The 14,545-nt window shown below is 31.8% G+C and overlaps 1 protein-coding gene across 2 annotated transcripts in view; it reads right to left on the bottom strand.

The window, feature by feature from the left end:
• The window catches only part of ATF2 (activating transcription factor 2), an 87,493-nt gene that overhangs the window by 33,037 nt on the left and 39,911 nt on the right, over positions 1–14,545 (bottom strand). For both annotated transcript variants that reach the window (XR_009055019.1, XM_057744333.1), the window contains exons 5-10: positions 11,681–11,777; positions 8,558–8,676; positions 8,294–8,422; positions 4,886–5,064; positions 3,228–3,342; positions 1,146–1,232 (exon numbers count right to left, since the gene is read on the bottom strand). Coding sequence is in view for 1 of the 2 variants with exons in the window: in XM_057744333.1 (XP_057600316.1) it covers positions 1,146–1,232; positions 3,228–3,342; positions 4,886–5,064; positions 8,294–8,422; positions 8,558–8,676; positions 11,681–11,777 (726 nt within the window). In the remaining variant the exon portion in view is untranslated. The remainder of the gene's footprint in view (positions 1–1,145; positions 1,233–3,227; positions 3,343–4,885; positions 5,065–8,293; positions 8,423–8,557; positions 8,677–11,680; positions 11,778–14,545) is intronic.

Raw genomic sequence — 14,545 nt, 5'->3', positions numbered from 1 at the left:
TTTCACTAATTGAATTTTTCATTAGAACAGTTATGTTTAAAGTAGGAAGTATAAAACACATTCCCAGTGAAGTTCTTCTACTATCAAGTGGAAAAGATTCATCTCAGTTTATTTCCATGGCTTTGACCTAAACATACTGTTATATGAAAAATTCCCCTCCTGGGTTTTCAAGTTTTCTCACCACAATCAATAACCAACTATTTTAATACTCTTCAACCAACTATTATTCATTTAGATGGTATGTAAGTTTTACTGTTAAAAAAAGTTATCACATGCTAATTTCAGATTATTTGCACTAATGGAGAACAGCAGTAAAAAATTTAAAGCCTTACAATAATACATAATGGTTTTTAATGTGTACAGATTTATATTGTTAGCATAGTGCCTAGCATAGAACTGAAACAAATAACAGGTGTCTAATAACTATCGATTCATTGATTGTAGTTAAGAAGAATTAGCTCTAAAGTGTGTTAGACTGTAGAGGGGAGAATTACACCAACCCTCTAAACCCCCCACCCCCCCACTCCATAGAAGCAGCTTCAGGTCTTCTACCAAGAAAATTAGCAAGTCAGTAGGATTTGGGGCTAAGAGAGACCCCAGAAATCAAAGTTTAACCCCTTTATTTTACAGATGAAAATAAGTCTCATAAAAGTTAAAATGGCTTTTTAGGGGTAGTGAATAGCAGAATTAGGATTAAAATGAAAATATGTCTCCTGATTCCTATTCTATGGTATTCTCTACTATTTCAGAATTCTTAATACTGTTCTACTCATTTGTATGACTGTTTAAAACCACTCATTATATCAGCACGGCCTTCAGATGACTACTTGCAGTTTCAGCTGCAATATCCCTAGCCTCCAGCAGGAGGAGAATTTGTCTAAAAAGCCACACCAAAAATCAGGCAAACCAATGACAAAAACTAGAACTTTACTCCCAATCCATTCGTTTGCTTTAAAGTACCAGTAACTTGTCACTATGCTAATGAAAGCTTTCGTTTTCCAAATTGTCTAGTTTTTCTATAATGTAATATAGTCCACAGTTCTATAAAATTTGATCTAAATTGTGCATATGAAGTGGGCTTTAATGGAAAAAACTAATTCAAAACAGGCTCAAGAAATGTACAGAATAAATAAAATCTTGCTTACCATTTTTGCTTCTGACTGTACTGGTTGAGGAGAGGAAGGACCTGGAATTCCTGGAACACTAGGCACCATGGTGACTGGTCGAACAAGCTATGCAGAAGATATTGAAAAATAATTGCTAGAGAATATATTCAAAATGAGACTTGTACTTTATTTGCACAATGGCTGCTATAATATTTATATATTATAATCAATATGTAATATATTGATATTTATATGACAATATAGTATACATTAACAGATTATATAGTTAAAGTAACATAAATATAATTTATATAATCATTTGAGACTTCAGAATCAGAAACCTGTATCTCTATCTGAACCCTTATTGATCTTAATCCTGATTTATCCTTCAAAAGTTGTCAATTTTTCTGAGATACTCACTTTCCTAATCTTCAATTTTCGTAATTTCTTTTTTTTAATGCTTCCTTCTTATAGAAACTAACAATATTCAAAGTGATTGACGCAAAATTTCTCACAGATCTGTCACACTTTCATTCAGAATGTGAAAGAATGTTAAAACTTGTATAGTCATAAAAAGTAATTTCAGCGATGAACTTTGCTTTTCTAAATATATACATATAAAATTTCTAAAATATATATATGAAAATTCTTTAATATATTAATATAAAGCATAAAGACAAAGAACCTGATTACCTTTAATAATTTCTCTAATAATAATATGTAACAGATTTTTCCATTGTCTTCTGTTTTTAAAAAAACCTAATATCAACACTGAACAATTAGTTATTGTATATCTAAAGTATATCTCTTTTTCATTTCAGTTTCTCTCATCACAGTTACATTTAACAGGATAACCACATCCCAGATACAGGGCAAGGATGTTTCCCCCTCAAAAATATCCTGAGAAAAGAGGAAGTAGTCACCTTATATTTGAGTCCTTGTAAAATCTCTCAAATAATGCATTCTGAACAACAAAGTTCTGTTTGAAGACAACACATTATCTTGAAATTATTTCAATCAATGCTAATTTTGGATACTTAGAAAGATCACTTGGAAGAACTAGTTAATAAAAAAAGTAAATATTTAACATTAATTTTAGTAATACTTCTGAGGATATAATCTCATTGGATGTTACTGTAAGGAGGCTTTTAAAAATAATTTTTAAAGGCTATACAATAAATGATTATATTGTATTGATCAAAAATATCTATCTACAAGGTAAAAGAAGAAACTATCTTTTTATTAGATGAATGTTAGGACTTGGTATAAGATTTCCAGGATTATAATAATAGATTCAAAAAGTGTTATCCAAAAAGAAATTACTTAGATGAGGATGAAAATAATGTGTTTTGGAAAACTGCGAGATTTCTTAAAAAGTGGTTCTAATAATGAATACTTGAATACTGAAGACATATTTGAAAAGTCTGAATAAATGTATTTTGTGAAATGTGAGAATAAGAAAAAAGCATTATTTCTAACTTATTCCAAAGAATGTGCTTTTAAATATTCACTAAGTTATTAAATATTATAAGTAGATATTTAACTATGATCTATGTCTTTCAAAATTTATATATTTAACATGTCCTCAAAAACATGTTTCTTTTGGATCTTCTCATTAGGAAAGTGGGAACTATCTACTGCCCATTCTACTAGACCATTTACAGTTTCACATGCTTGGGACAGCAAAGGAATTTTGAGAACCTAATCTGACCATAAAAGTTCAGAGAGTGCTTTTATAAACAATTTATATAATAATCAAAATAACATGGAGTTACCTGAAAAGTGTTCCAGTATAAATATCTTAAAGAATAGAAATTTATGTGTAATTTTGAATTCTACAAATCCAGCATATTGAAATGGGTTAATAAGAAACAAAGTTCTTAATACTAAAAATAAAAGGAAAACAAGATTTTTGAGGATGGAAAAATGTTTTCTATCCAATTATGTTTGCCTTGAAAAGTAAACACTATCACAATAAATATCAGTTAGTAAATATTGCTCACTGCTACATATTTTGTTGAATTCAGTTTCATAAACTAATCAAGCAGCCAGAAGTGTATTTTCTGATTACAAAGATCAGTTTTACTATAAAGATTTAAATAGTCTAAATTTCAAACTTACTGGGACTGCAGCTGGAACATGCACATTAGAACTTGTTATTGATGCAGGAATAGCAACAGGCATGGTTTGTCCATTAGGAAGATGTAACAGAAGAGGAAATGGGCCTGGTACAGGACTAAGGAAAACAAAAGAAGGGCAATTAGAGAAAAGAAATCCACATCAATAATCTCTAAAAATACAAGAGTAGTTTTACTTCTATTATTATATCATTTAAAAATAAACTTTCCAGAGAAAGATAAACACTGTAGGTTTTCACTTATATGTGGAATCTGAAAAACAAAACAAATGAACAAACATAACAAAAGAGAAACAGAACAGACAGGTGGTTGCCAGAGGGAAGGGGGTTGGAGGGATGAGAGAAATTAAGAGGTACAAACTTCCAGTTACAAAATAAATGAGTCACAGGGATGAAATTCACAATGTGAGGAATATTGTCATTAATAGTGTAATATCATCTCTGTATGGTAACAAAAGTGGTCAAAAGGTACAAACTTACAGTTATAAATAAGTACTAGGGATGTAATGTACAACATGATTAATATAATTAACACTGTTGTACGTTACACATGAAAGTTGCTAGGAGAGTAAATCCTAAGAGTTCTCTTCACAAGGAAAAAATATTTTTTTCTTTTATTTTGTATCTGTACAAGATGATGGATGTCACTAAATTTATTGTGGTAATCATTTCATGATGTGTGTAAGTCAAATCATTATGCTCTACACTTATGTATACAGTGCTATATGTCAATTACAGTTAATCCTTAAACAAGAGGGTTAGGTGCACTGACCCTATGCACAGTCAAAAATCCCAGCATAGCTTATAGCCAGCCTCTGTAACTGCAGATTCAACCAGCTGTGGATTGTGTAGTGTGGTAGTGTATATTTGCTAAAAAAAATCTGTGTGAAAGTGGACCCACACAGTTCAAACTGGTATTGTTCGAGGGTCCACTGTATATCTCAATAAAACTAGGAGGGAGAAAAAAAAAACCCTGCAACTCTGGCCCAAGGAAAATGTCCATGTGACAGATGGAAACTTGATCCCATCTTTCTCATAAGATGAACAAAATAGCCACAAAAAATTACACTGAATAAATATATACCAATCAAGTAATTAAAAACAAAACAAAACAAAAATTTTCCAACCACTACAAAGGACATCATAAAATTTAATTATTTTTCATTGCATCTTAAATGCACGTAAGCAGTATACAAAAAAAGAGGAAAAAAGATGGAAAAAGTTATGAATTTACTTAGGATAATTTCCAATATGTTAGTTGAGAAAAATTCTTATCAGAAAGCTCTTGAGAGCTACCTGTAAGAGCTGAAAGAAATGTTACCTGGTGATAAAAATAATCTTATGTGTTTTGTGTGAAACAGCATGAAAATAAGAGACCATCTTAAAATCACATTCTATGTTGATTTGTTTTTACAATTAAGTTTTAGATATTTATTTTCTAATTTATTAGATACTATTTATATTTATAAAAAAAGACTACCCAAGTATTTTTTCCAAAAATCAAAGCATATAAAATATGATTAACACACACACACACACAAAAACCAAGGCCATAATTAGAATAATTAAATGTCTTAGGACAAATCATGAGAAGAAAAACTTAACAATGCATATAATTCAACAACTGGCCCAAATCACTTACACGATTGGCCTGTTGGAGGACGGTGCCTGTGTGATTACAGTACTTGAGGTTGGTGAAGGTACTGCCTGCTGAATAATTACACTTGAGTCAGAACTTGTAAGCAGCACATTGGGAACCTGTAATGATGCTGGACGAACAATAGCTGACGTGGGCTGTGCAGTTTGTGCCAATGGTACCTCCTATTTAATAATGAGATAAAGAATGGAATTTAAAAATGCAAGTCAATTCATGTACCTTAGGGAACAGAATATAACACATTTCTAAAAACAACCATAAACATAATACTTGATATCCCCCAAAGTATATTAATATTTAAAGTTAATTAAAGGAAAATTGTAGAAGCTGCTGTAAAGTTTCAAATGCAATGTTTATATTTTAATTTAGAAACATCTGAGTATTTTTTTTAGTACAACTTGTTTTAACTACCAATCTAGAAATAAGTTAGGCTAGGCAACTTGGCTATATAATATATAACTCCATGAGAATTTTAGTAAAAAATAAAAATACAATTCCATTCTAACAGAAGCATATAATTTAAAATCCAGAAGGGACTGCCTAGTCCTAAGCCATCATTATACTGTATAAAGAAGAAATAGGTCCAGGAGACTGTCTTATAGTTGATACAAGATCAATAATAGAAATATTTCAAAAATTTTTAAGTAATACAAATGTTTGTAATTTCAGGTAACTATCACCACATTACCAATAATTTCTCAGTATCAAAAGGCCAAGTAGTATTGATACCTTGAAAGTAAAAAATAATTACTGGAGTAAGATCTTTCCAAAGTACAGGAAAACAGAACTTTATCGGTGGTTTTTTCTCCAATTTTACAGATTAGAAAACAGAGATTATCCAGAACTCTGTAACTAGTTAGTGTAAAAATTGGCTCTACTATGTTCTTTGAATTGGCCTGTATGCTGCCATTTATTATCATAATCTTATTAAGCTACACAGGAAGAAAGATAAACTATTGGAAAGTACTAAAGTACTATTGGAACTCCATTTATTTGGCAAGTTTGAGAATTTACAACATGCCCTCAAGGACTAGTGGGAAGAGAGACAACAAACAAGTAAAACAAGAAAATTTCAGACTGTAATGTGTTACAGACTAACAGCACAACATAATAAATCATGAAAGATTAACTGAGGGAAGGTTGGAGTTGGCTACTTTAGATAGCATAGTCAGGTGGTAAGCTTCTTTGCAAAATGGCATTTGAACAGGTACTGAAAAGATGAGGAGGAGAGCATTCTAAAGAGAAGGAAGCAATACCAAGAGCAATGTCTTTGAGGTAGGAAAAAGCTTAGAATACCTGATGAACACACCAGAGAATGGCATGAGGTGAGGTTGGATGGGTAGATTAAGTCCAGATCAGTGAGGGTTTATGGAAGCCGTGTGAGTTACCTTAAATGCAATGGCAAACCACTGAAGGATTTTAAGCAGGTAAATGACATAATGTATTAAGAATAAAACAGCGTATGGAAAATAGGTTGGAGATGGAAGTAGAAGTCCAGGTAATTGTTAAAGATATTAACAATATATCAGCAAATAATAATTGTTAACAATTAATAGAAGATAACTGTTAACAATCCAAGTAAAAGATGATGATGGCTTGGACTAAAGTGGTAACACTGAAGATAAAAGAGATAAATTAAGGATATATTCAGGAAGTAGGTCTGGTAAGATTTGCTACTGGTTTCAGTGTGAAGGAAAAGAGGGAATTAAGTATTCTGTATTCTTAGCCTGAGCAACTAGATGGATGGAGAGAAAATTTACTGAGACAGGGAAAACTGTGGAAAAAAATCAAGGGCTCTAACTTAGACATACCATGTTTAAGATGTCCGTTAGACACAGAAAAAGAAATGTCAAGATGAAGTTGGATATGAATATAGAAATATGGGAAATATCTGGGTTGATATAAATTTGAAAACCATGTAGATGGTTTTTAAAGTTATGGGTCTGGATGAGAGCACTTAAGAAGAAAAAAACTGAAAAAGAAAAGAGAATGGGGCCCAAACTTACTTTTTACACCTTGGAATGACTATGCCTTGCCCAGGGGGAACTAATGACCCATAAAAGAGGCTAAAGCAATCAACAGAAAAAAGTGCTGACTGTGAAGGGACTGAAATACTCTATAGGAAAAAATATTTATATCAAAGATTTAACAGCATTTCTTATAATTGTGATAATGTGGAAACAACCTTTATGTCCAGTAAGTAAATACATTAAGATAATGATAAAGTACACCATTAAAAATTATGACTTTGGGAAATTTTCTGATGGGAAAATGTTCATTAATGCTAAATGTCCAAAGCATGATATAAAAAAGTAAACTAGGATTTGTCTTTGTATTTATCTTTGTAACCCTTTATCCTTCTATGCAACTATTCACTTAAATATATGTATATTTTTATGTATAAAGGCATGCATATATCTAGGAAAATGTTTCAAAATATTAGTAATTTTTATCACTCAATTATGGTCTAAAAGGTAGTTTTTATTTTTCTTTCTTGTACTTTTCTGTACTCAAACTTTTTATAATGAGAATGCACTTTTATAATAAGGAAATGAAAAAAACACAAAACACCTAAGGTCAAAACATTTATTCCTAGGTAAATAGTTACTTTTTCTGCCTTACTTCTAGCTCCTCTGCCATGGCAGAAATCCACTGGTTATGGTTTTAGAATAACATAATCTACAAAAGAATACTGTCACAGCCTCTTTATTGTGTCCCACATAAATGCATTCATTAGATGTGCTAATGAATGAAAGTAATCAAGAAATACCCATAATAATGGTAACTCAACATGTAATGTAGCCCAGGCGGTCCCAGGTCACCAGGGTATTCAGATCCAGGAATGAGGCCCTAAACTACTACAAAAAGGCTGTACTAAGACAGCAAACAGCAAATTTATGAATTTTGCCTGTTTAGTCCTGTTTAGCTGCTGTTACCAAAGATCCACTGCTGAAGTGAGTAGCTATCCTTTTAACCCTTTAAAAGCCTAAATAACTTCTGTTGAAACAATTTTTAGTTGTAAAGATTCTTAATTAAGCTGTCACTGTAAAAAGGTAGCAAAAAATAAAATAGCAAGACCCAGAAAAATTAAATTTACAAATTTATATATCCTTTAAAAAAATGTTTTATCTAAAATCACTACTATTCTCCCCAATAACCTTTCTGTCTGTGTGTAATAAAAAACTAATTATCTACAAAGATAGATTCTTCTTTCCCTGAAATTTCTGAGTATTCACAGGCTTTCACATGTAATCAGACTATTACAACTTGACACTGATTTATGTATAATTTATTACATTAACATTTTATGTAGATCACATATTAGACTTTACTTAGAGTGCTGATTTTTTTCCACTTAAGTTTGTATTTCTACCATAAATACAAATTTCTAACCTTCTCATCACTGGTGGTAGACTCCGGGTGAGGTAAAGGACTATCCTGGTGAGTTGTTTCTACAACAGAGGGCTCCTCAATTTTGCTTCTTATGATGGGTGTTGCAAGAGGAGATAAATCTAGAGGCATCTAAAACACAAACATTAAAGAAAATGTTAGGAGTTTAAAAACAGCCAATCAGTATATCTAAAATAAGAAAGCAGGAAGTAAAAACTATGATTACTATTCTGTCAGAAGCACTCAATTTCATGGTTAACAACATACTTTTTTAATGTCGTCTTCGGAGGCTTTCTTGAATTCATTCTCAAATGGACTTGCCAACTCATTAAACAAACCCACTTCTTCACAGTTTTTCAAGAATCTTGTTGGTGTTGGGGTCTGATCTGAAATAAAAGTCAAGAAGTAATCACACAGACTTAAATATCATACAAGACCCTAAAATACAGCTAATAAACAAATTAACAGGACTGCTTTAGTCAGCTGTTAGTTCTCTTTGGAAAGACCTCTTCCCTTAAAGCAAACAAAACCTGGTTAAGTTTTTGTTGCAGTTTAAGGTATTTCCTCCAACTTTATGAACTATAAAAGTATGAAAAGAAATCCTGCTTGTTCCTTAGTCCACATGTTCTCTCTGAGTAGAGTGACATAAGCATCCTTTACTCAGAGATCAACTATTATCATTATCTAACACAAAATTTAAAAAAAATTTACACAATTAAAACTTACAGATGCTAGAAATACATGCAATTTGGGGAAAACTAGGACGAGAGCATGTATATTTGCTTTAACTTGGCCCTTCCACTAGTGTTCATAATCTATTATGAAAGCAAGCTTAAGATAAAACAATCTTTAGTAGGTAAATCAAAATACTACGAGGAAGAAAAAGAAGGTTAAAACAAGAGCCCCCCTCCCCCAAACAAAAACATACTAAAACAAAACCCTCCTTTTTCAGGTAGTTTTATTTTAATGCATTTTTCAAGCCCCTCATCTATGGAATGTTCTAGCTTAATTTCTAGGCAGCAGAGGATTAGTCAACTCTGCTTTCTTGAAACTTGAAATATTTTAACTACAGTTGAATATGTACTCACACTAGGTGCATTAAAACATGTACTGAGTATACATGTGAGCACGTATTATTTACAGAACAAATGCCAGTTAAGGTTCATGCTGAATGAAAAACAGCAAATTTATAAATTTTGCCTATTTAGTCCTATTATTTTCAAGGCTATTTACTCAGATTGATTAGAGTTGGTAGGACATTCAAATTCTATTTTATATATTTCAGGGCATCAATTTTATGGCTTATATCAGGAATCTAGCTTAAACTAAATAAAAGTATAAGGATGACTCCCAGTTTAAGATAAAACACTCATAAAACCTTCTGTGAAATTAAAATTCATATATATTTGTTAACTATTGGGTCCCCAGGGTGGGCATTTACTTACTGTTTTATCTTTGCCCTTGCCCCAACATATACCCAGAGTATTAATATGTTTACTACATATAAATATATTTAACACTAAAATGACCTACTTGTCATACACATTAGATATAATGTAGGCCTACTTCAGACACTATTAGTATTATCAAAATTACTGAAGAACTTATATTTTGTCATCATTTTACCTAACAGTCTGCAACATACATAACCTTTACCCCAAAGAGGCTTACAAAATGGTATTATAGTAAGGGCCTAGCATACTTGTATCAATCTAGGTCCATCATGACTGAATTCGTAAACTGAACATAAATCTGACTCTTCTGTTCCAAAGGGTTTGTCTGTCTAAGCACAAGAGAAGGCTCCATTTATGTATTAAAGGGAGAGAAGTCTTAAAAATAAAATACATATGCAAAAATCACTTCTATCAGTGATTACTATAATGATCAGGCTTGAAAAGAAAAAAGTCAACACAGGCACAATTGTTTAAACATGCATATGGTTTATGGCTATTGATCATCAAATATATACCACACACATCATGCATTATATTTATACAGTAATGCTAAACTACTCATCACAACATATATTAGTAAAAAAAAAAATGGCCAAGTGCTGTTTGAATGTGTTCTACTTTTCTACTGCATTAAATGTAAACAGATAGGAAAGTAAGTTCTAGAAACCAATCTCAAAATATTTTTGAGTTAAATGTTACAGAGAGATACGGCTCTATGGCAAGAAGTTCCGGAGAAGCAAAGACCTTCATGCCTAGGAGACTGAAACTTCCAGGCTGTTATTTTGTGTTTTTGGTTCTCTCTTAATATCTGATGCACAGTATTTTAAAGAAATGCATACCTCACTCTTGTCTGCTTCCTTTTACTTATAGAAATGAAGATATGTTGAATGTTCGCCTACATTTTTCCTAAACAAATTGTTTTTTTGGTAAATTATCAACTTTGCTATATACCTCCAGTTTTTTCAATACAAAAATCTTGATACCAAATGACAAGAACTGTCTTTTTTCCTTATTCTCTCCCGAAAGCAATGCATGTGACAATTTGATCTCTAAGTTGGGTAGTAACTTAAAAGTATTAATAATATTCAGTATTCAGGTATAATTATAGACTTACAAATAGTATAACCTAAGCTTTACAAAAGAAAAAAATTAAAAGTTAATTTGAATATTTATGTGAATCTGTGGTTATGACACAAAAAAGGACTGAAATTTTTATAAGTATAGTAAATTTTATGTAAAATTTTCTATCACAATACTTATAAAATATACAAAATGCAATGAAATTAAATGTTATGTGTGTACATATATCGAGATGTGTGCATACATAATATATTTAAATACCAAAAGAGGGATAGCTGATATAGCATGGAAGGATAATAAACCAATGCATGAATTGGGTTTCTCTTTTCACATACTTAATCATCTGCTTAGGTGATACTTTATGTTCATAGGAGCAACATACAAAAATAAATGCACTGACTGAAGTAAAGCCCCCTTTATTGAGAGTATTTTAACACAGATGTTTAGTCCAAAAAGAAACAAATAAAATCCTGCTCTTTCTGCAACAGGAGGAGCATGATCATTTTCTAGCTTCACATAGCATTGTAAAGCAGGTATAAACAGCTAAAAGAAATACTGACTAAACATCACATTAGTTCAATTATCAGTTAAATGTACATTTGGGAAGTAGTATGAATGCTCCCAGGTTTCTAATTAACTTCCACAAAAAATGACATTGAAATCTACACAAAAAAGTGAAATGAATGGTCAGAAGGAAACATGGAAATGTAATGGGTAAAATACATGTTGCCAAAGTTAATTGTAAATGAAGTCATCGGAATATCACCAGACTATATTATTTACAGAAAATACACAAAAATTGTGCACATTCCAGGTGAAATATGTATATAAGCTATTAATAAAAGCATATACTAACCAGCCACAATGACACTGTCATTACGTGCTGGACCAAATTTCAGTGTCATCTCATGTTTATGTTTATGGACAGCCAAATGATCCTCGTTGGTAAAACGCTGTGGCAAAAAGTTTTAAAATATAGTTAAGATTTTCAATTTGATCAAATAAGTTAAATGATAAGGAAATTCATTTCCACAACATGTAAAACCACCATTAACAAAGACACAGCAGTTTGCTAACTATAAAGAATCTACTGTTAGTACAGATAAACATACTAGATCTCAAACAATCATAGAGAAACCCATTACCCAAGAATAAGCAATACTGATATAATAGGTTACATAACTCATCTGAGAGCATTTAAAAACCTGAGACGAAAAAACTTTATATAAGTTTCACTTGGACACTCAAAATAGACCACTATTTATTTTTGCCATATCATAACAAAAATATATACTCCATGGTATGACTTTTAAAGAAAGCATTGTATTTTACTTAGATTTCAGGTTACTTACCACTTTTAAAATGAGAACTTTCTTATAAAAATATTATCCTGGACAAATTAGGAAGTAAATCAGGTTCTTTATATTACCACATAAAAAAAGAATACCTCAATTATAATCCAGCAAAGAAACAGCAGCCAATACAATAATAAAGCAATTCATTTTAAAATAAAATTAAAATTTTAACTTGGAATAAAGTGATTTTTTTCATTTTTTAAATCACATTCTAATATAAAAAAATTAAGAAAAAATTATTTTTAAAGCTACACTTAACTTGGATAGGCCCTGTATACCAAAGGTGACATTTATGATTACAATACAGTCAATGCATTGTTTTAAATACCTCCTGTGTCTGGACATCATATCTTTATAAAGATGCTCCTCAACTTTAGCAACATTTATAACTGAAAATAGAGAACACTTACTTTTTGTTATTTCAGAGCAATAATTATAAAGTGCAAAATTAAGAGATCTAAACTTACTCTCTAGTCTATATCCTTATAAATGGGAATGTTAAAATTATATATGTTTGAACTTGGTTCCTCTGAACCACCAAAAATGGATTCCTTCTCTTCTGGTCTCACCAACTCCTATCGAACTCACTAGATCCTCTCATGCGACTAATGATAGTAGCTTTAGGGTAACCTTAAAACAATGTAAAATAATACAACATTTCTTTCCATTATGCTTTTTCTTCTAAATATTAAAATATGACCTATATCATCCTTAGCCCAGCCCACAAGCCCACTCACTGTAAATGTTAATCCCTCTAATTTATATCCCATTTTGCTCTGCACAGTGCATGGTTATAGCACCTATCAATATTATATTGATATTTTCGTATTTCCTCAAGTAGGCTGAGCTCCTACTATTTGAGCTCCCCCAATTTTAGCATATAGTAAGTAGTCACTAAATGCCAAATGAAAGAATGAACTCCTTACAATTAAAGAACTGAATCTTCAAGCCTGGTCTAAAGGAAAAACAAAAAACCCACCAAACCACAGACTGTTCCTTAAGGTGAATTAAGCCTTAATTTAATTTGGCTATATTGTGCTCTCATGTAAGTACGCTCAGTACTAAGTCTTTAAGTTACTGTACACCAGTGGAAAATTATTATTATATGACCCCTCTTCAGAACCTGCTTGTTTTCCCATGGAAGGTGAGTGTCCAGATGCAAATAATACTTCTATCCCTTGACTTACTCACTTACTCTTCAAACATGTGTGAGTCCAACCATAGGCCCTGGGATCATAATCCAGCTCTTTCTCACTCAAGTGCCATTTCCCTATTGCTTCATCATAAGAATCCTTTCCATATTTGGGGAAATAAGAAATAATCATCCTCTGATAGACTGCTGGATAACAAAGCTCTCTTGGAGAATGAACATAGCTATAGCATTTACTGGCGTTACTCATGGCTTTTTACTTTGCATTACAGTTCTGAATGTCTTACAAGGTATCTTAAAGCAAGATTCACTTTATGTTCCAAAGAACCTAACAACGTGGCTTCTCCACTGAGGGCAATCATTAAATATATGCAATGACTGCATTTTGGTAGAGGTCTTAGATTTTAAAACAGCAAAGTCAGCGTAATTAACAGATAAGAACTTGGAAAGTTATCTCCCAGGAATTTTATCCTAACAGTATCCTCTGATACTATATCCTCAGATGCTGTTTACCTAAATGCTATTTATAAAGGAATTATTGATCATATTGGGTGGGCCAAAAGGTTCATTTGTTTTTTTCTGTAAGATGGCTCAAGAAAGCACTTAGTTGTCTCTAACATCATTTCAGACAATTTTGTTAGGTTGTATGTGACAGCTGTCACATCAGCATGCATTTAAAAAAAGACTTCCCAAAACTGGTGTTTTTGTGTAGCCATTTTAATATTAAGATGGAATAAAAAAAAGCAATATTTTTGGCATATTATGCTTTATTATTTCAAGAAAGGTAGAAATGCAACTGAAACACACAAAAAGATTTGTGCAGTGCATGGAGAAGGTGCTGTGACTGATTGAATGTGTCAAAAGTGGTTTGTGAAGTTTCGTGCTGGAGATTTCTCACTGGACAATGATCCACAGTCAGGTAGACCTGCTGAAGTTGATAGTGATCAAATCAAAACAGCTGAGAACAATCAATGTTACACCACATGGGAGATAGCCGACATACTCAAAATATCCAAATCAAGCACTGACAATCATCTGCACCAGCTTGATTATGTGAATCGCTTTGATGTTTGGGTTCCACATAAGTTAAGTGAAAAACACCTTCTTGACCATACTTCTGCATGCGATTCTGTACTGAAATGTAATGAAAATGTTCAGTTTTTAAAACAAATTGTGATGGGCGATGAAAAGTTGACACTGTACAACAATGTGGAAT

The sequence above is a fragment of the Hippopotamus amphibius genome, chromosome 8 (assembly GCF_030028045.1).
Source record: "Hippopotamus amphibius kiboko isolate mHipAmp2 chromosome 8, mHipAmp2.hap2, whole genome shotgun sequence".
Taxonomy (NCBI): Eukaryota; Metazoa; Chordata; class Mammalia; order Artiodactyla; family Hippopotamidae; genus Hippopotamus; species Hippopotamus amphibius.
Note: the sequence above shows the minus strand (reverse complement) of the source record. Positions and strands in the feature narration are given on the sequence as shown.